Genomic DNA, 21,826 nt, shown 5'->3' with positions numbered 1-21,826 from the left:
AGAGGGGATAGGGAGGGAACACCGTTCCTAAACTTCTCACTAGTCAAATCCTCTCTCTTTCTTCTCATTCTCTTCTCTCTATCTTCTATCTCCTCTCGCTCTTCTAACTCCTCTCTCTCTTCTCTCCTCTATATCTCCCCTCTCTCTCCTTTCTTCTCTCTCTCTCTCTTCTCTCTTTCTTCTCCCTCTCTTCTCTCCTCTCTCTGTTCTCTCTTTCATCTCTCTCTATTCTGTCTCTCCTTTCACTCTCCTCTCTCTTCTTCTCTCTCTCTTCTCTCCTCTCTCTCTCTGTTCTCTCTTTCTTCTGTCTCTCCTCTCTCTCTTCTCTCTCTCCTATTATCTCTCCTCTCTCTCTTCTCTCTCTATTTCTATCTTCTCTCTCTCTTCTTTCTCTAACTTCTCTCTGTCTTCTATCTCCTCTCTCTCTTCCATCTCCTCTCTCTCTTCCCTCCTCTCTCTCTCCTCTCTCTTCTCTCTTCTCTCTCTCTTCTCTGTCTCTCCTCTCTTTCTCTCCGCTCTCTCTCTACTCTTTCTTCTCTCTCTCTCTTCTCTTTCTCTCCTCTCTCTTGTCTGTCTCTTCTCTCCTCTCTCTTCTCTCTCTCTCTCTCATCTCTCTTTCTCTCTTGTCTGTCTCTCCTCTTCTCTCCCCCTATCTCCTCTCTCTCTCTCTCTCTTCTCTTTCTCTCCTCTCTCTTGTCTGTTTCTTCTCTCCTCTCTCTTCTCTCTCTCTCATCTCTCCCTTCTCTCTTTCTCTCTTGTCTGTCTCTCCTCTTCTCTCCCCCTCTCTCCTCTCTCTCTCTCTCTTTCTCTTCTCTCTCCTCTCTCCTCTCTCCTCTCTTCTCTCCCTCCTCTTCTCTCCAATCTCTCTTCTCTCCCTCCTCTTCTCTCCTCTCTCCTCTCTCTCTTCTCTCTTCTCATCTTATTTAAGTATGTCTATCATGTTCAATTCCACTCTCTCTCTCTTCTCTCTCCTCTCTCTCTCTTCTCTCTCTCCTCTCTCTTGTCTGTCTCTTCTCTCTTTTATCTCCTCTCTCTTCTCTCTCTCCTCTCTTCTCTCTCTCTCTTCTCTCCAATCTCTCTCTTCTCTCTCTCTTCTCTCCTCTCTCCTCTCTCTTCTCTCCTCTCTCTCTTCTCTCTTCTTGTCTTATTTAAGTAGGTCTATCATGTTCAATTGGACAAGTGTTAAAGTTGTTGCTGGTGTTATAGACAATATAAAAAAGCCTATGGACAATTTGTTTGTGTCTCCTACATTGTCATATTGGGTATAGAAAATGACATACATTAGCCTACAGTGGCATATGTGGAAAGTTTCCAGTCTCTTAAGGATTACTACCTTCGGAAACAAATATGCCAACAACTCCTAGGGAGTATGATGTCATTAGGAACATGTCAGACACATTTTGCATATTAAGACCAAAGATCATCTCCATTATCAGGAGACAGTGTCCCCTGAGACAGAATAGCAATTAGCTCTACTTGCGTGAGGAGCAGTCTCATTACCTGTGTGTCATAGTGGACGTGCAGGGCTTTAGACAGTGTTTAAAGGGCTTCCCCTTGTTTTATCACTATCTACCACAGCCCTTGGATCAACAACCCTGTCACATGTAAGCCTACAGACATCAGCCAGGTGTCATTTACACCAACGGAGGGCAGCTTGCTGAGAAGAGAGGAAGGGGTTGCTGTCCCAAGATGATCCCTTCAATACAGTGGGGTCTTGAGTAGGTGGAGAGATATGTCATAAATATTTTCAGTCTATACATGTGGGCAACCCATAACTCACGATTCACAAATGATTAATAGCTTATCTAATGAACCTCCTATACACAGGCTACAAACAGGCCAACTTTAAATGGACAACTCTAGATGGACAACTCATGGCACTACATATATAGTGCACAAATCATTTATAAACAGTCACACTACATAAAGGGTGTTATAGGCTAAGGAATATTCCTTCTAAAGTATCCTGAAGCACATGCCTAATTTAGGGTTTATGAAGGCTTCATAAATGTGTTGTTTACCTATACAGATTTTTCAACAACAAAAAAATATGTACGTAGATATAGCACTTCGATCAATTCAAGTTTCCATTTTTGCAAAATGTTAGCCCAGACTATAAAAGGATATAGAACAACAAATGAATATACTTAATTAACCAACTGATCCAACTTTCCTAAGGAACGCTCCACTCTAAAGCACAGTGCCAAACCTCCCCCGGGAAGTCGCTCGTCTCGTATGCTTCTGTGTGGGCTTCTTCCTTGGCACGACCCGATATTTCATGAACACCAATTTAGCGGATGTATTCTATATAAGTAAAAAGAGGGTGTCGTCTATTAAACCGGATAAATCCATTTTTGGTGAAGTGTTACTGGAATTCCTGCAGGCTTTTGGCAGCAAGCCGAGTATTATATTGATAATAAAATAGGCCATACATGTGTTAATATTTACTCAACTTAAACAGGCTAACATCAACGACGCAAAAATAAAAGTAATTTTGGTTATGTATTTTTTAAATTCATTGACAAGTGTTCTTTGATGTCGTCATCAAGCCTGAGACCCAACCCTAGCCCAACCTTTTCCCTTTTTAACCACCAAGTCCTTGTATGGTCAGTGACGTTACGGGACATTCAGAGACTCCCTTTAAATGCATATTACAATATTGCATCCCCATAATATAACGAGATGAGATGATATTTCCCAAGCGTAGGGAACACTATATGATATGGCAGAGAATACAGCATTAGAGCGTTTTTACCATGACAGCTGAAGGTTATATATTGTGTGCTTAAAGGTGCGTAAAGGCTTGAAGCGCACTGTCTTGTCAAAAAAATGACAGCTAAAACTATTGACAAAGTTTGTGTACCCACCAGTAGTTTTATACAAGACATTCAAGAGGTAATCTATTCAATGGAAGAGGAAATATCCGCATCATTGCCAGAGACGGGAACTGGGTTAAAAGTTGAATCATATTGGAAACAGCACGGCCAATTGGGTGAAACCGAGGGGGGTAAGAATTCATTTAATATATTTTTGTTAAATATTAATTTATATTTTGCGGTTATGGCCAATAGAAAAGAAGCCATATGTCCTCATCAACTTTACAAAAAATGTAGGATTAAAATGCATTATTAGTCATATTTGAGATTATCCTAAATTGAGGATAATCCATATTATTGGTCAATATTAATCAAGTAGATGGTCTGCTATGGTAAATCAATGTATTTTTTCTAAATCGTTATGTGACTTGAAACCTCCTGCATACCCATTACAAAACCACAAAGTGGTGCGCAACCGCGCGAAAAAACAAAAAGCGTTATAGTAAAAACCCTTGCGTAAAAGCAATAATCAACGTTTTTTTGACACATAACTAACATTTATTTTTCTTTGCTTCGCAGGTGATTGTTTTAGTGAAGAAAAGGGCACCCTCGAGTTGATTTACCACGGCAACTTTACGCAGCCACGGAGCACTCAGGCTGTGGCATACACGGGGAAGTTCTCGATCAATTCTAGAGGTTTAGGAGGATACTGGAATCCCGGGGGTGCCATTAACGTAGCTAGTGCTGACATAAGGGTGGCAGCTTCGTCCCCGGTGCCTGCCTTGCCCTCGCCTGAACCACCAAACTTTTACGCAGGAACTGTGAGCTGCACCATGGCGCAGAGTCAACACGATATAAACCACATGTATGCTACGCCGTCTTACTCTTGTACCGGGGATATGTACCAGGATCAATCAACCTACCTGGCAACGTCAACCTGCCCCATGTCTTATCCACAGCCGTCGTACTCATCCTATACATCACCAAAGTCGACAGTGGACAGCGCACTCTTAAACATCATGCCTGACTACAGCGGGTTCTTCCAGCCAAACTGCCAACGAGACATCCAGGCATTTCCTGACAGGAAAGCGTTACCATATTCACTGGACTCTCTGAGGGTTCCACCACCTCTGACACCTCTGAACACAATAAGGAATTTTACGCTTGGGGGACCTGCGACAGAGGGCCCTTGTCCACCAAATCCCTACAACACTCCGAACTTACCCCTGAGGCCAATATTGAGACCGAGAAAGTATCCAAATCTCCCAAGCAAAACGCCTGTCCATGAGCGACCATACCCTTGCCCAGCAGAGAGCTGCGATAGGAGGTTCTCGCGGTCGGACGAGCTGAGCAGACACGTCAGGATCCACACAGGGCACAAACCCTTCCAGTGTCGGATCTGCATGCGCAGTTTCAGTCGCAGTGACCACCTCACTACGCACATCCGGACACACACTGGAGAAAAACCCTTCTCCTGCGACCACTGTGGAAGAAAGTTTGCCAGGAGTGATGAAAGAAGGAGACACACGAAAATCCACTTAAGACAGAAAGAGAAAAAGTCATCATAATGACCCAGGCAGAATGGTTTTTAACATTCAGATAAATGATGTTTCCCTGCAGCACCAATTAATTAAATAATATCCAAATCAAACATGCACACTGAATTTAGCAGACTATGGTTAATTAAGGTGACTAATGCATTTGGATATATGGTGCAGAATGAATAACAACATAAACGGACAGAGCTATCACATTTATATTAGGTATAGAATACATTTTTCATAACGTAACTGTAAATGTGCACCAACACAAGTGCTCAGTATAGAACGTGTTTCAATAGAGTAGGTGGGGAAATAGTCACAGAGATGCTGAATAGGGGGTATCAGCCAGCAAGTAGCCTCACTTTTGCCAGTGTTGAGAGACTTCCCACAATAGATGAGATCATGATGGGTATTCCTGCATTATAGCTGGGAAAGGAGTGTCATGACCAATATCACAGAGCTGAGTGGTCTGGCCAGGGGCGTGTATGTTCTGTATATTACCCACATCCAGTTTTGAGAGTGGGGGGGGGGGGGGGGGGGGTTAGAGTCCCATGTGTGTAAAAACTGGAAGCCCTGTACTGTCAAGAGAGACAATTAAGAACTGAACTGCTTACGTTTGCTTTTCTTTTTAAAATCTCCTGTTACTTGTTGGATGAAGATGAAAGTCAAATCTGTGTAAGATCATTACAGAAAGTAACTAAGGGGAAATATGTTTATTTTACATGTGTCATTTTACGTGTTTTTACACACTGAGCATTGTTCTTTAACTGACTTGATGCTTCTTGCAATAAATGTAGAATATGTTAGATAACTGCTTGTTTGTGTGTTTGTTCATTGTTTCACAAATGTATTCTTAAACCTAATCCAAATTAAATAACTGGGCAAAGGACATGGTTTATTATTTAAACAACAATGAAATCCATTTTGTGTTGTAGAATGTTTGTTTTTTTGGTCTTATTTTGGTCATTTGAAAGTAGACTATAGGCTACTGTCAAGGTTTATGCTGTAAAAACTCCAACTGTACAGTGAGCTACTAGTCACATTGTCCTTCTGAGGTAATACCCAGTATGTCCACAAGAGGCCCCTAGGTCACAAGCAATGAATTCAATAGTGCTCTCCTAAAAGCACAGCACATTGAGCCAAGCTCCCAAAATGATGAAGCAAGCAAGGTTATTATGGGATTTAAGTTTAATTAGGGAAGCTCAATTAATGAAGCAATTTATAAGATGGTCATTCAGTAATCCATGTCCCATGGGATTAACTCAAATAATGTAGTTTGATCCAATGAAAACATGCTTAGAGCAAATCATGGCTTTTGACATTTTAATGTGCTTGAACACCACCATTTAGTTTTAATCCACCTTTATGTTTTTATTTTGAGTAATGTGTATGGTTTCAGTTCATTTCAAGACATGAAATGCTTATCAAAAATTCAAATACATTAGAGCTGATGTGCAAAGATCACAATTTATCAACTGCTTAAGTACTTTCATTACAGGCAGAATGCATAGTCCAATTTAGGAATCGTGCTTTTAGTTCACAAGACATGTTTTCCCATTACACAGCACTGTGACAAATCCCATTCCATAATCCATCATTGTAGGAATCATGATCGTCATACATTTACATATTGTTTTGACATGGTCCTGAGAATCAATGGTTCACAAATCAATTCAGCGTTCATAGCAGGTGCGCTTCAGATCTTCACTTCAGGGCCGGGGTATGGTTCACCACCACACCAGAATTCAGAAGGTTGGGATACTTCCATCAGCCAAACTTCTTTTTGACCGTCAGCCTTTTTGTCCTCAGAATCCGGGGCAGACTGCAGAACTTTGTAATAATGACAGTCTCTCCCGTCGTCTGGATCATATGGGGGTGCCAAAATATCGAGGAAAGCGGTGGGCCCATCGACTGCATCGATTTGGTGAAGGTTGTTTCGGTCAGGGGTCAAGATACACGGTCCGCTTTCTTCTGTAAACTCCCCGACCGACCCAAGTATCGACCTCCTGAGCGCACCTCTCTGAAAAGGTAGCAGTGGAGGGTTGAATTGCGTGTCACTGGCCACGCTAGATGATTTGTCCAACCTGTCAAAACAGGTGATCCTAACCTTGCCATACATAACTTTCAACATTCCGTACATTCCCGGGTGGTCGTGCAAGGGGATGGAAGCACCGCTTTTTAGCAGAAACACCCCCATGCTGAATTCGTCTGTCTCGCATATGTGCATGTATGTGACCGGGGGGTTGTGTGGCAAAGGCGTAGAAGCGCTGTCAACTTTCCTTGGAGGGATCTTCAGATCCGCAGCTCTGATTTCGGTCATGAGGCTTTGGAGTTTACATTGATTACCCAAAAACGCTTTATCACCGAATGAAGATGGGTTTCTAAAAGTTACAAGCGCCTGTCTAGCAATTTTCTGTACGATGGAGGTCATGTTGTCTCGAAGCATGATCGCTAACTAGCCCGTGAAGCGCTGTCCTGTAATTCTACACAAGTCTCGCGCTTGCTAGCTTTAGCAGCAGGCTAGGGCTCCAAGCACAGCTGTCGATGATTCTGCCTGCCTCTCTCTCCTTGATAATGATTGATTAAACCCAGTGAAATATATATTCCAACTTCACATTCAAATAAAAAATAAATAAAGCAGAAGGTCTAATACAATTTTAAGTGAGGGGTACACTGCCTGGCACAACAGCAAATGTATCTCCCATCACACCATTCATGGATATCTTTCACACACGTCCGCAAAGAAAACGCTTCGTACGTAACGCGGGGCATCATGGGAAATGTGGTTTAATAATGGACTATTAGTATTTATCTTCCCCCAAAACACATAATTATTAGATAAAAAAATAATCCATATGAAATGTGTATGCTATTTTTTATGATACTGTTTTCAATTACACGTCTTAAATAATATATAATTGTGAGAGATAATACTATTACTTAATTATGTACTACATTAACCAAATACCATTCCTCACCTCATTAAAGGGGAACAGCAGTGAGGTTGTTGACCTTTCTACATGAGTTGACTGATTCTGGACCATACAGAGAGCAGCAGTGCCAGCAGTTTAGTATGAGTACGCCTACCATATAAGGCCTACCATATAAGACTAAACTCGTTTATTATTCCATCAATGGAAAAAGCTGAGCAGCATTAGACTTTGAAAGAATGGTAGAATTTCCTCTGGAAAATAAGAGGGTCTATTAATCTCACCCAGCAGCAAGCCCAATGTAGGTTACGACAACCGAATTGCCTTTTAACAATTTGGCCACCCAAATGTATTTTATGAATCATGTGTGACCTGTCATGGAAGCTATTTTGCATGTTATCTAAAAAGAGTGACAGATGGTGGCACATTTGGTCATCGTTCCTCATCGGGTTGTTTTTTGTTCTTTTCCCTCCAGAATTCTCGATATTCAGAGCACGCACACACACGCACCCATGACAGTCAACTTTAAAATCTAAAAATAGGATACACTCATGTGTAGGAAATGAAACAAACGCCCCCGTCCATTCCCTTGTTCCTCTTCTTCTTGGCTCCCAGATCAGCATATTCCAGCAACAGATCATTTTATGCATAACCTAACCACATTATAAATGGGTTTTGCACCCTTGATTGAATAGGTTGATACTCTATTTGAGGTTCGTGTGAGGTATCAACTCGATGGAAGCAGGTGGAAACTCTGGAGAGCTAAATTTAAAGCAAAGCTTAGCAAGAAGCATAGCTAAAGCAAGAGGACACTGTCATGCCTCCTTGCTTCCATTGTGGTGTTTCTGTCCAAACAAAATAAGCACGAATTATATCTGCAAGAAGCTGTTTATTTGTGGACTTGTTTTGCCAGCAAACCCCACACGCCACTTGTATATTTATCACTGTGTCTTAGAAATTCTGCGAGAGCAGCAGTAGCATCTTTGAAAACAACATCAAGGTTATGCTTCTGGGCCTGCAATGAGCTGTGGAGGACTCCACTTGGCTTGATTTGTTGTGAAACAGCAGTATGGTAATAGGGCATTGTTACAGTTAAATTACATAGGGCTATTTGAGGTTTAATCTTAAACAGATATCCACTGTGCTTTGGCAAGACAAGCCTATTTCCGCAAAAATTCTTCACATCGAATGCTACACTTGGGCAATAAACAGGATTTATGTTTTCCAGAATCACTCTCAAGGTCATGATGGATATAATGTGCTTAGAGCTGTTGGGTCTCTCAAACCAGAGTCAATGTGTGCGCTCCCGACACTCCACTGGGTATTTGCAGGAAGCAGGGCTGTTGTACAGTCTCCACACATGCTATCTTATCCCTAAGGATGAATAAGAAGTGGCTAACTGCTAACTGACACAGTCTTATTAACAACTTCTACTTATAGCCCCAATCTTTGTTAGTGAACAGTTGGTCCCAACTAGAGCAAAAAAAATATTTATTAATTTAACCTTTATTTTTGCCAATGCAAGTCAGTTATGAACAAATTCTTATTTTACAATGACGGCCTACCCCGGCCAAACCCTTCCCTAACCCGAACGACGCTGTGCCAATTGTGCGCCACCCTATGGAACTCCCGATCACGGCCGGTTGTGATACAGCCTGGGATCGAACCAGGGGCTGTAGTGACGCCTCTAGCACTGAGATGTAGTGCCTTAGACCGCTGCACCAATCGGGAGCCACTTGTCACAACTTCCACCGAAGTCGGTCCCTCTCCTTGTTCGGGCGGCGTTCGGCGGTCGACGTCACCGGCCTTCTAGCCATCACCGATCCACTTTTCATTTCCATTTGTTTTGTCTTTGTTTTACACACCTGGTTTCAATTCCCCAATTACATGTTCATTATTTAACCTTCTGTTTTCCCCATGGTTTTTGTGCGTGATTGTTTTATGTATGTTCGGTCCGTTATTGTGGGCTCGGTATTACGACATGTTATTGGAATATTTGAGTAAAGTTACTTGTGTTACTCATCTCTGCTGTCCTGCGCCTGACACCGCTGCACCAGCTACACCCAGACCACTACACCACTATAAGGTAGAGGGCTTGAGAAGACCGATCAGTTATTATTACACTGACATGGTATTATTACACTGACATGGTATTATTACACTGACATTGTGTTATTACACTGACATGGTATTATTACACTGACATTGTGTTATTACACTGACATGGTATTATTACACTGACATTGTATTATTACACTGACATGTTATTATTACACTGACATGGTATTATTACACTGACATTGTATTATTACACTGACATTGTATTATTACACTGACATGGTATTATTACACTGACATTGTATTATTACACTGACATTGTATTATTACACTGACATTGTATTATTACACTGACATGGTATTATTACACTGACATGATATTATTACACTGACATTTTTGTAATTTTTTTTATTTTTTATTTTTTGTCATTTAGCAGACGCTCTTATCCAGAGCGACTTACAAATTGGAAAGTTCATACATATTCATCCTGGTCCCCCCGTGGGGAATGAACCCACAACCCTGGCGTTGCAAGCGCCATGCTCTACCAACTGAGCCACACGGGACCACTGACATGGTATTATGACACTGACATGTTATTATTACACTGACATTGTGTTATTACACTGACATGGTATTATTACACTGACATGGTATTATTACACTGACATTGTATTATTACACTGACATGGTATTATTACACTGACATGGTATTATTACACTGACATTGTGTTATTACACTGACATTGTGTTATTACACTGAAATTGTATTATTACACTGACATTGTATGATTACACTGACATTGTATTATTACACTGACATTGTGTTATTACACTGAAATTGTATTATTACACTGACATGGTATTATTACACTGACATTGTATGATTACACTGACATTGTATTATTACACTGACATGGTATTATTACACTGACATTGTATTATGACACTGACATGGTATTATTACACTGACATTGTATTATTACACTGACATTGTATTATTACACTGACATGGTATTATTACACTGACATGATATTATTACACTGACATTTTTGTAATTTTTTTTATTTTTTATTTTTTGTCATTTAGCAGACGCTCTTATCCAGAGCGACTTACAAATTGGAAAGTTCATACATATTCATCCTGGTCCCCCCGTGGGGAATGAACCCACAACCCTGGCGTTGCAAGCGCCATGCTCTACCAACTGAGCCACACGGGACCACTGACATGGTATTATGACACTGACATGTTATTATTACACTGACATTGTGTTATTACACTGACATGGTATTATTACACTGACATTGTGTTATTACACTGACATGGTATTATTACACTGACATTGTATTATTACACTGACATGGTATTATTACACTGACATTGTATTATTACACTGACATGGTATTATGACACTGACATGTTATTATTACACTGACATGGTATTATTACACTGACATGGTATTATTACACTGACATGGTATTATTACACTGACATGGTATTATGACACTGACATGGTATTATGACACTGACATTGTATTATTACACTGACATGGTATTATTACACTGACATTGTATTATTACACTGACATTGTGTTATTACACTGACATGGTATTATTACACTGACATTGTATTATTACACTGACATTGTGTTATTACACTGACATGGTATTATTACACTGACATTGTGTTATTACACTGACATGGTATTATTACACTGACATGGTATTATTACACTGACATTGTGTTATTACACTGACATGGTATTATTACACTGACATTGTGTTATTACACTGACATTGTGTTATTACACTGACATGGTATTATTACACTGACATGGTATTATTACACTGACATTGTGTTATTACACTGACATTGTGTTATTACACTGACATGGTATTATTACACTGACATTGTATTATTACACTGACATTGTGTTATTACACTGACATGGTATTATTACACTGACATTGTGTTATTACACTGACATGGTATTATTACACTGACATGGTATTATTACACTGACATGGTATTATGACACTGACATTGTATTATTACACTGATATTGTGTTATTACACTGACATGGTATTATTACACTGACATGGTATTATTACACTGACATTGTGTTATTACACTGACATGGTATTATTACACTGACATGGTATTATTACACTGACATGGTATTATTACATTGACATGGTATTATTACACTGACATGGTATTATTACATTGACATGGTATTATTACACTGACATTGTGTTATTACATTGACATGGTATTATTACACTGACATGGTATTATTACACTGACATTGTATTTTTACACTGACATGGTATTATTACACTGACATGGTATTATTACACTGACATGGTATTATTACACTGACATGGTATTATTACACTGACATTGTATTTTTACACTGACATGGTATTATTACACTGACATGGTATTATTACACTGACATGGTATTATGACACTGACATTGTATTATTACACTGACATTGTATTATTACACTGACATTGTGTTATTACATTGACATGGTATTATTACACTGACATGGTATTATTACACTGACATTGTATTATTACACTGACATGGTATTATTACACTGACATGGTATTATCAAAAGAGCAGAAAAGTAAATAAATAGAAGCAGTATGTACTGAGTAAAGGGTCTGAATACTTATGGCAACGTGATATTTCAGTTTAGAATTTTTTCTAAATTAATAAAACATTTCTAAAACCTGTTTTTGCTTTGTCATTATTGGGTATTGTGTGTAGATTGATGAGGGAAAAAACTTTTAAATACATTTTAGAATACGGCTGTAATGTAACAAAATGTGGAAAATGTCAAGGGGTCTGAATACTTTCAGAAGGCACTGTAAATCAGATAAAAACAACAACTCATTGACGACAAAGTATTCTAGGGTGAAGGGGGGCAAAATCTTGCATGCACTACATTCTGTCAACAGAGAAACATTTGAAAAACGCTATTGAACGCAAAAAAAAAGTCATATTGGTCATCACTGATTGTCTTTCTGACCTTGTTTCATGCTTAAGAATCCAGCCCACTGGTTTCATAAAGCCCCTTAATGTGTTTACACAGCTTCCAAGGAAAACAAAGGTTCTGGCCGGAGCCTTGGATCCAAGCTGGCCTTTCAGGGAGAAAAAGAGGAAGAGGGATAGAGAGAGGGAGGCGGGGAGAAGATTGAGCTTAAGATTTGGTTTGCAAGTGCAGGGCCCCCTGGCCCCAATCCACTAACAGCTCATTCTCTCTGCTTGTTTCCTCTCGACATAGGGTCCCTGCACTGTGACCAGGGGACTCCGAGGACTTGGGATCTGTTACTAATGGGGCTTGTTTCCGATTTGAGAGGTTTATTATCTCTGGCAGAGGACTATTCAAACATTCTCGCTGGCCAGGTCCACTGACTTCATATGGTCGATTTCATATTGTCCGTTTGAGTTTGTGTTACAGGGTGAAAAGTTATGATTGAGCAGATATTTAGACTTAACCAAGGTGGCTATATGAATCCTATAGTCAAGGTGACATATAAATAAAATGATAAACCCAGAGCCAACGAGATACTGATATACACTATACACTACATTACCAAAACTGTGTGGACACCTGCTCATTGACCATCTCATTACAAAATCATAGGAGTTAATATGGAGTTGGTCCCCTTTGCAGTAATAACAGCCTCCACTCTTCTGGGAAGGCTTTCCACTAGTGGTTGGAACATTGCTGTGGGGACTTGCTTCCATTCAGCCGCAAGAGCATTAATGAGGTCGGGTACTGATGTTGGGCGATTAGGCCTCGCTCGCAGTCGGCGTTCTAATTCCTCCCAAAGGTGTTCGATGAGGTTGAGGTCAGGGATCTGTGCAGGGCAGTCAAGTTCTTCCACACCGATCTCGTCAAACTATTTCTGTATTGACCTCGCTTTGTGCACAGTGACATTTTTATGCTGAAACGGGAAAGGGCCTGTTGCCACAAAGTTGGAAGCACATAATCCTATAGAATGTCATTGTATGCTGTAGCGTTAAGATTTCCCTTCACTGGAACTAAGGGGCCTAGCCCGTACTATGATAAACAGCCCCAGACAATTATTCCTCCTCCACCAAACTTTACAGTTGGCACTATGCATCAGGCAGCATTCTCCTGGCATCCGCCAAACCCAGATTTGTCCGTCATACTGCCAGATGGTGAAGCGTGATTCATCACTCCAAAGAATGCGTTTCCACTGCTCCAGAATCCTCCAGCCGACGTTTGGCATTGCGCATGGTGATCTTAGGCTTGGCCATGTAAACCCAATTCATGAAGCTCCCGACAAACAGTTATTGTGCTGACGTTGCTTCCAGAGGCAGTTTGGTAGTCGGTAGCGAGTGTTGCAACCGAGGAGAGACAATTTTTACACGCTAGGCACTTCAGCACTCGGTGGTTCAGTTCTGTGAGCTTGTGTGGCCTACCACTTCGCAGCTTAGCCGTTGCTGCTCCTAGACGTTTCAACTTCACAATAACAGCACTTACAGTTGACCAGGGCAGCTCTAGCAGGGCAGAAATTTGACGAACTGACTTGTTGGAAAGGTGGCATCCTATGACAGTGACACGTTGAAAGTCATTGAGCTCTTCAGTAAGGCCATTCAACTGCCAATGTTTGTCTATGGATGTTGTATGGCTGTGTGCTTGATTTTAAACACCTGTCAGCAACGGGTGTGGCTGAAATAGCCAAATCCACTTATTTGAAGGGGTGACCACATACTTTTGTATATATAGTGTATGTTTAGAATGTCACTTCCAAATGGACTACATGAGTTTCAGTGCACACAACTCAAGTCCCTGTTAAATGTATGAAGCAGAGTTGAGATGATAATGTCAACGGCTGGCATATGGTAAAGGTCCAGTGATAAATGGTAGCACCACACAATCAACTTACTGTATTCAAGCAATGTGTAGAAACATAACCTATTTACATCCCATTTCTGTCAATCAACATGATTTGTCATCGGGAATGTTATTATTAGTTACAGTTTGCCAATGTGTTGGTACATCATTCGTGTGTGTCATCTGTGCGTGTGTGAGGGGAGAAGACAGGATTAAAAATAAGTGTTTGGTGAGTAATCAGCTAAATGTCCCTCATCCGAGCCACACATGACTCTTGGATAGAATGATTAACATGGTCAGTTCCTTTTTCACATTGGAAAGCAGCAGCGGTATCACTAATACTCCTCATAATAACAAGTTATGTAATTTGTCTGACAGGTATTCCATTTTCATATACCACCATGTTCTATTTTCTAATAATCAATCCACTAAGCATTGGCTTTCATTTCTGTTCAATTTATACTGAACAAAAATATAAAAGCAACATGCAACAATTTCTAAGATTTATTAGGCCCTAATCTATGGATTTCACATGACTGGGAATACAGATGTGCATCTGTTGGTCACAGATACCTTAAAAAACAAATGGGCGGTAACGGTATCTCTATGCTTTCAAATTGCCATCAATAAAATGTAATTGTGTTTGTTTTCCGGAGCTTATGCCTGCCCATACCATAACCCCACCATGGGGCACTCTGTTCACAATGTTGACATCAGCAAACCGCTCGCCCACACGACGCCATACAAGTGGTCTGCGGTTGTGAGGCCGGTTGGACGTACTGCCAAAGTCTCTAAAATGACATTGGAGGCAGCTTATGGTAGAGGTTAACATTAAATTAACAGCTCTGATGGACATTCCTGCGGTCAGCATGCCAATTTCACACTCCCTCAAAACTTGAGACATCTGTGGCATTGTGTAGTGTGACAAAAACTGCACCTTTTAGAGCCTTATATTGTCCCCAGCACCTGTGTAATGATCATGCTGTTTAATCAGCTTCTTGATATGCCACACCTGTCAGGTGGATGGATTATCTTGGCAAGGAGAAATTCTCACTAACAGGGACGTAAAGAAATTTGTGCACAACATTTTAGAGAAATAAGCTTTTTGTGTGTATGGAGAATTTTGTGGATCTTTTATTTCAGCTCATGAAACATAGGACCAACACTTGTTCAGTGTAGTTTGAAAGGTCAACCTGATGCATAGAGGTTGACATCAGCGAAGAATCCACTGCATCCATGATGCAACAATTAACAAAATGTCCACATCGTTTTAATGATGACAACACAAAATGTAAGTATTGCTCATCTCTACCATATCAGTGTTGTGTATTGTGTTGAGAACAAGCCAGTTGTGAGCTGTCATTTTCCAAACACTAGTTTTCGATGAGAGATACAGTGTGTAAGTCTAGGAGGATCATATCATTCATTCATTCTGCACCAGGCCTACAGCCATCCCCACAGATTTTAAAGATCTCACCCTGACCTGTGAACTTCCTGCCTGGACAATTGCAAAGTTTTTTTCTTTCTCTTTTCTATGATCCATCCACAACACTTTCATTCATTATGAGATTTTGAACTTGCCAACCTTTTCATGGGAACTGAGAGAAAGGAGAGGGGACTGTCGCACCAATTGCCCCCCCAAAAGGGACAAAGCAGCCCCTCATAAGAATCTTATTCAAAATGCAGTTTTGTGAATGGATCAACAATTATAGGGCATTCAAGGGTTCAATTGGAAACAGTGTAGAGTAGACAGATATTAATCAAATAGAAAAAGTCTACAAAGGACTTGCCTACCATGAATCCTGTCTTATTATGTTCTCTCAATGTTGACAGTATTGCAATTACAATGTAGCAACTACAGTTATATGATTTTATGGGCAAAACTCTCTTACTCAAAGTTCTGTCACTCAAAGAAGGGGGATGGATATATATTTTTATGTAACATTTTGGATATTTAATTTCAGGTTTTCACAATCTACCAAAAATCTTTGTTATACTCGTACCCATACCCTACTAACAATCTTTGCTAGTCAGGTACATTATTATAACTGTAGCAGGGGAGACACTTAGTGGGCACCAGTGAGTATTGCATGTTTATGTGGCACTTCCAAAAACAGGCATTTGTGTGTTACAGGCCAAGGCTTCCGAAACTCGGTCCTGGGTCACCCAAACTATTTTTTTGCCCTATACACAGCTGATTCAAATAATCAAAGCTCAATGATGAGTTTTAATCAGCTGTGTAGTGCTAGGGCAAAAAACTAAACGTGCACCAAGGGGGGCTCCAGGACCAGGTTTGGGAAATCCTGTTATAGGATATGTTTTTATATATTCCCAAATAATATGTTCTGATAAATGGACATCAACTTCTAATAATTATGACTTCCCAATGCCTCCTAATTGCACACTATTGTGGTCATTTAACAATTAAAACAGCTCATACATTCCTTTTTGTTATTTCATGTGACAGCTCATTACACACACACACACACACACACACACACACACACACACACACACACACACACACACACACACACACACACACACACACACACACACACACACACACACACACACACACACACACACACACACACACACACACACACTCCTTGGTGTGCATGGATGACCAAAGCTCCAACCACTACACACAGAATATGAAAGGGCACTGGACAAAGGGCTGACGTCAAATGAACAGTATTTTGTGACGCACTGCTCAAGTGAAATGAGAGCGACCTATTAATTCTCAACAAGACTAGCCTGTTCTCTCCATCTCCAACCTTTAAACTACTCACAGATTTGCATGCCGGATGAAAGATTTCAATTTCCACTCTATACACTTCTGTGAATGATCATGCTTAAGTGCTTTATTGATGTAGAGTAATATGGTGTTTCAAGTACAGTAGTAGCTTAATATCCCACCCATCAATACTGCTCTTGAATCTCTAAATGTCACAAAAGATGACTGAAAAGACAGAAATAAATCCACACTACAAAAACTACAGAACATATGGTTGTTCTCCCTATGTACACAGGAAATCAATCATTTTCACATCTGAAAACAAAAGTTTGAGTAATTTGTTCTTTAATCTTCATGTCACACATCAAACCATCAAGTTTAAACAAAAGTAGTATAATTGTTCACAGTATTGCATTTTGCACAGTGTTAGACTACAGTGTTTCAAGTGAAGGCACAAAACAAGATAATATTCCTGCAAATAAACCCACCTACCTACAAACATAAACCAGGGAGACTAGACTTGAAATATAACAGTAACACATAATTAAACTAACTTTATCTCTGGTCATATTCAATACCTGAATCCTCCTGTCTCTTTCTGATTGTCTAGTGCTAGCAACAATCTCCTTAGGAGACCCATAAGCCCCAAAGTGCTCTTTACTCAATTGTGCAACTCTGTTGCCATTAAAATATACCTCGTTCTGCTACAAAAGTACATAATGCATTTGCTATATAAGGAGCATGCTCTCACAATAGACAATAGCTATGCACCTAATGCAAATTACTTTCAAAAAAGAACGTCTGCTAAATTACAGAAATGTAGCCAAATTGTATCTATGATCCTATGCTATCCATTCATGTTTTGGTATCTTTATATCTGAGAATTAACCATTGATATCAGGCCACACCCGTCCATGATTATAGACACCTGTGTGTCCTTTGACACTATATAAACTAGTCACCCCGCAGAGTTTGTCATTATACCCTGATGAAGACAGCTTGTCTGTCGAAACGTTGGTTATTAGGTTATTAAATTATTGCATCTGAGCTCCTAGAGTGTCCTTTAATTTTCAAGTGTTCTACTCCGCTAGCCAGCATCTCGCCTAAATAGGTGTGCGTTTCTTTCGCCTCTAAACGTAAATGTAACTATAAAGTTATGTCAATTCAGGAGTTCCATTTTGAAAATAAAATTATTTTTCAGAATTTAGACTTCAACCATGGTCTATACAGCAGCACCATGTAAATAACAGTAACTATAAAAAGATTGGGTATATTCATGCATTTGCTACATTGCCTTCATTTCCCCATAAAACTACATTTCACTTTGAGACATCCAGTAGCTGTATACAAATATCAACACCATTAACAAAACATACAATTACAACAAATACCAAAGAGATATGTTTTATTTTGATTTCTTTCTAATATAGTCTCATGGCTTGATGGAGTACAACGACTTGTAAACATAGATACTACTACATCACAGCAAATTAGGATGCATGATTTCATAAAACAGGATTTCATTCAAATGTACCCTAACATTTTACTTGACACCCAGTGTCATAACACGATCATAACCATGTCATAACATTGTCATAACACTGTCAAAAACACTGTCATGACATATTTAGACCTGTTGTAACATACAGTGCATTCGGAAAGTATTCAGACCACTTGACTTTTTCCCCAAACGTTTACGTTACAGCCTTATTCTAAAATTGATTACATGTTTTCCTCATCTATCTACTCACAATACCCCAGAATAAGGCTGTAACGTAACAAAATATGGAAAAAGTCAAGGGTTCTGAATAGTTTCTGAATGCACTGTATATTGCGTTATTTTATAGCTAGTTATGACACCTACATAAGTGTCAAAACCCACCACATAAGGCAAAACATTCCATTACACCCTAGCATACATGTCAACAGTATATATGTGTGTGTTTTTTAATTGAACATATCAAAATTATCATTGTAATTGCGCACACATTGATGTCAGACATGCACCTACAACAATGCTCTGTTGATGATGACTGGGATGGATGCAGGAGCAGATTTCAGGGGCAGGACAAGACACCCACGTTTTGACTGATGACTGATATAAGGTAATGTACGTGATAGGCCTATCTGGCTTATATGAGTCTGATGGTCATAATGCTTTTTGACAGTGTCATAAAGTGTGTTTTCTTAGTCCAAGTAAAGTGACACAGGATGCACATAATGCTTCATGAAATTGTCAAAGTGTATTTGATGAAAAAACATGACTGTAAAGAATTTATAACAACAAAGGATTTAAGAAACAAACTTTCAAACTAAAGGAAACTTCTTGGCAGGTTAAAACTAATTTGAATAACGCAATATGTCACAACAGATGTAAATATATGGGTCATGACAGTGTTATGACCACATTATGACAAGTTATGTCAGCTTTTATGACATTATGACTGTGTTATGACACTGGGTGTCAAGTAAAGTGATACCAAATTTATATTTAGCTTCATTCATCTAGTTTCCATTTATTTTTACAAGAGAAAGGATGACCCTTCACACCTCAATTTAAATGTTTTTTTGAAAATATGCGTGCTTGTTGGGCCTGAAACAAAAAACTGCCTCTGACCTACCAGATCAAAGTGTTTTGGTTGATGGAAAAAATCTCAGGCCTTTAATTCAAAGTATGCATCTCTGTATATTAAAAAAGAAGAACGTGATATGGAACCTTAACGCCTGTTATGAAATATGACATGGCAAGCATGATCAGCCTGTTGTTGACGACCACAGCTTTAGGCTCTGTCCTTGTCAGACACAGCTGCATTCTCAGGCACCAGGATGTTTTCATTTCATAGACGTCTACTGGAACTCACTACTGTTCCTCAGTTCACAAACCTAGGCCTAATGTACAGTATATGATTTGTGAATAATTTAATTACACTAATATATACGGTTAGGTGCAGAAGCGCAGTATACCTGGGCTGGAATAAAATACTACTTTGTATCAGCTGTTTTGTGCCCTTGGAGGCCATAGTATGCTGGTTTTTAACAATTCCACCATCTAGTAAAAACATTGTTTTTAAACATTGTGTTTTCTTAGATCGACACTAATCAACAGTATGACTTAATACTAATTAAAAGAAAAACAATAAGGATCAGAAATACCTATCCATCAAGTTACTACAGTACTTCAAAAGTTGCAACTAGGACAGTAGTAGCCTCTAGGACAGAGACTTCATTGACTACAGATCAGCGGACAACACCATAGAACCCTCCAAGCTCATCACTAAGCTCAGGTCCCTGGGACTGAACACCTCCCCCTGCAACTGTATTGACTTCCTGACGGGCCGCCCCCAGGTGGTGAGGGTAGGCAACAACACATCTGCCATGCTGACCCTCAATACAGGGGCCACTCAGGGGTGCATGTTTAGTCCCCTCCTGTACTCCCTGTTCACCCACGACTACGTGGCCGCGCCCAACTCCAATATTAAGTTTGCTGATGACACGACAGTGGTTGACCTGATCACCGACAACGATGAGACAACCTAGCGGGCCAAGAGCTTCAAGTTCCTCGGTGTCCACATCACTAAGGAATTATCATGGTCCATACACACCAACACAGTCGTGAAGAAGGCAAGACACCGCCTCTTCCCCCTCAGGAGGCTGAAAAGATTCGGCAAGGGCCCTCAGACCCTCAAAAAGTTCTACAGCTGCACCATTGAGAGCATCTTGACTGGCTGCATCACTGCTTGGTATGGCAACTGCTTGGCATCTGACCACAAAGCGATACAGAGGGTAGTGCGTACATCCCAGTACATCACTGGGGCCGACCTCCCTGCCATCTAGAACCTCTATACCAGGCGGTGTTAGAGGAAGGCCCTAACAATTGTCATAGACTCCAGCCACCCAAGTCAGATTGTTTTCTCTGCTACCACACGGCAAGTCTGGAACCAACAGGACCCTGAACAACTTCTAACCCAAACCATAAGACAGCTAAATAGTTAGTTAAATAGTTAGTCCAGGTAGCTATTGATTATTTGCATTGATCCTTTTTGCGCTCATCACATACACCTCTGCTACAGTTTATCATCTATCCTGTTGCGTAGACACTTTATCCATACCTATATGTACATATCTACATCAATTACATTGTACCCTTGCACATAGACCCAGTACTGGTACCCCGTGTATATAGCCAAGTTATTGTTACTCATTGTGTATTAATTAATTTTTCTATTATTTCTCTTTTTTTCCCTCTTCATTTTTGGGAAGGGCCCATAAGTAAGCAATGCACTGTTAGCCTACACCTGTTGTGTCAGGACCCGGTGCGAGAAACAGTCACTAATAATCGTCAGAACCCAGAAGATGAGGCAGACACAGCAGTACTAGAGATGGTGGTTTAATTAAAGAACAAAATCTTCAGGCAAAGAAACTAAATCCACAATGTCCAAAAATAAAGCCAAGAGGCACAAAATGGAAATCCTCCAAAATACAAAAGAAACTCCACAAAGTGGTAAAAAACAGCAGGGAAAAACAAACCTCAAAAGACTACTCAAATAATACACAAGAACTAAACTAGAGAACCTCTGGAAAATCCAACAAGAGAAATATCTGTATAAAACAAGGCTTGGGCTGGGGCTGGGTGCTAACTTACAAACACTGAGCAAGGAACTGAGGAACACACAGGGTTTAAATACTAACAAGGGAACGACCCACAGGTGCAAACAATAATTAGAGCAAGAAAAAACAAAAGGTACAAAAAAGGTGCAATGGGGACATCTAGTGACCAAAACCCGAACAGTCTTGGCCAAAACCTGACAGAATCCCCCTCCTAGGAACGGCTCCTGACGTTCCTACCAGCCTTCTCAGGG

The 21,826-nt window shown here is 40.1% G+C and overlaps 2 protein-coding genes across 2 annotated transcripts; one reads left to right on the top strand and one right to left on the bottom strand.

Annotated features, from left to right (window-relative positions):
* Positions 1-2,691: 2,691 nt before the first annotated feature.
* Positions 2,692-4,887, top strand: LOC139562287 (early growth response protein 2b-like). Its single transcript, XM_071379861.1, has 2 exons — positions 2,692-3,007; positions 3,396-4,887. Exons 1-2 carry the CDS (start codon positions 2,830-2,832, stop codon positions 4,382-4,384), a joined length of 1,167 nt encoding a protein of 388 aa, XP_071235962.1. The 5' UTR covers positions 2,692-2,829; the 3' UTR covers positions 4,385-4,887.
* A 640-nt stretch (positions 4,888-5,527) lies between these two features.
* LOC139562288 (2-aminoethanethiol dioxygenase-like) lies at positions 5,528-7,100 on the bottom strand. Its single transcript, XM_071379862.1, has one exon. It carries the CDS (start codon positions 6,801-6,803, stop codon positions 6,054-6,056), a length of 750 nt encoding a protein of 249 aa, XP_071235963.1. The 5' UTR covers positions 6,804-7,100; the 3' UTR covers positions 5,528-6,053.
* Positions 7,101-21,826: the final 14,726 nt, after the last annotated feature.

Source organism: Salvelinus alpinus, chromosome 32 (genome assembly GCF_045679555.1).
Source record: "Salvelinus alpinus chromosome 32, SLU_Salpinus.1, whole genome shotgun sequence".
Classification (NCBI taxonomy): Eukaryota; Metazoa; Chordata; class Actinopteri; order Salmoniformes; family Salmonidae; genus Salvelinus; species Salvelinus alpinus.
The sequence above is the reverse complement of the archived record's forward strand: the minus strand, read 5'-3'. Positions and strand labels throughout refer to the sequence as shown.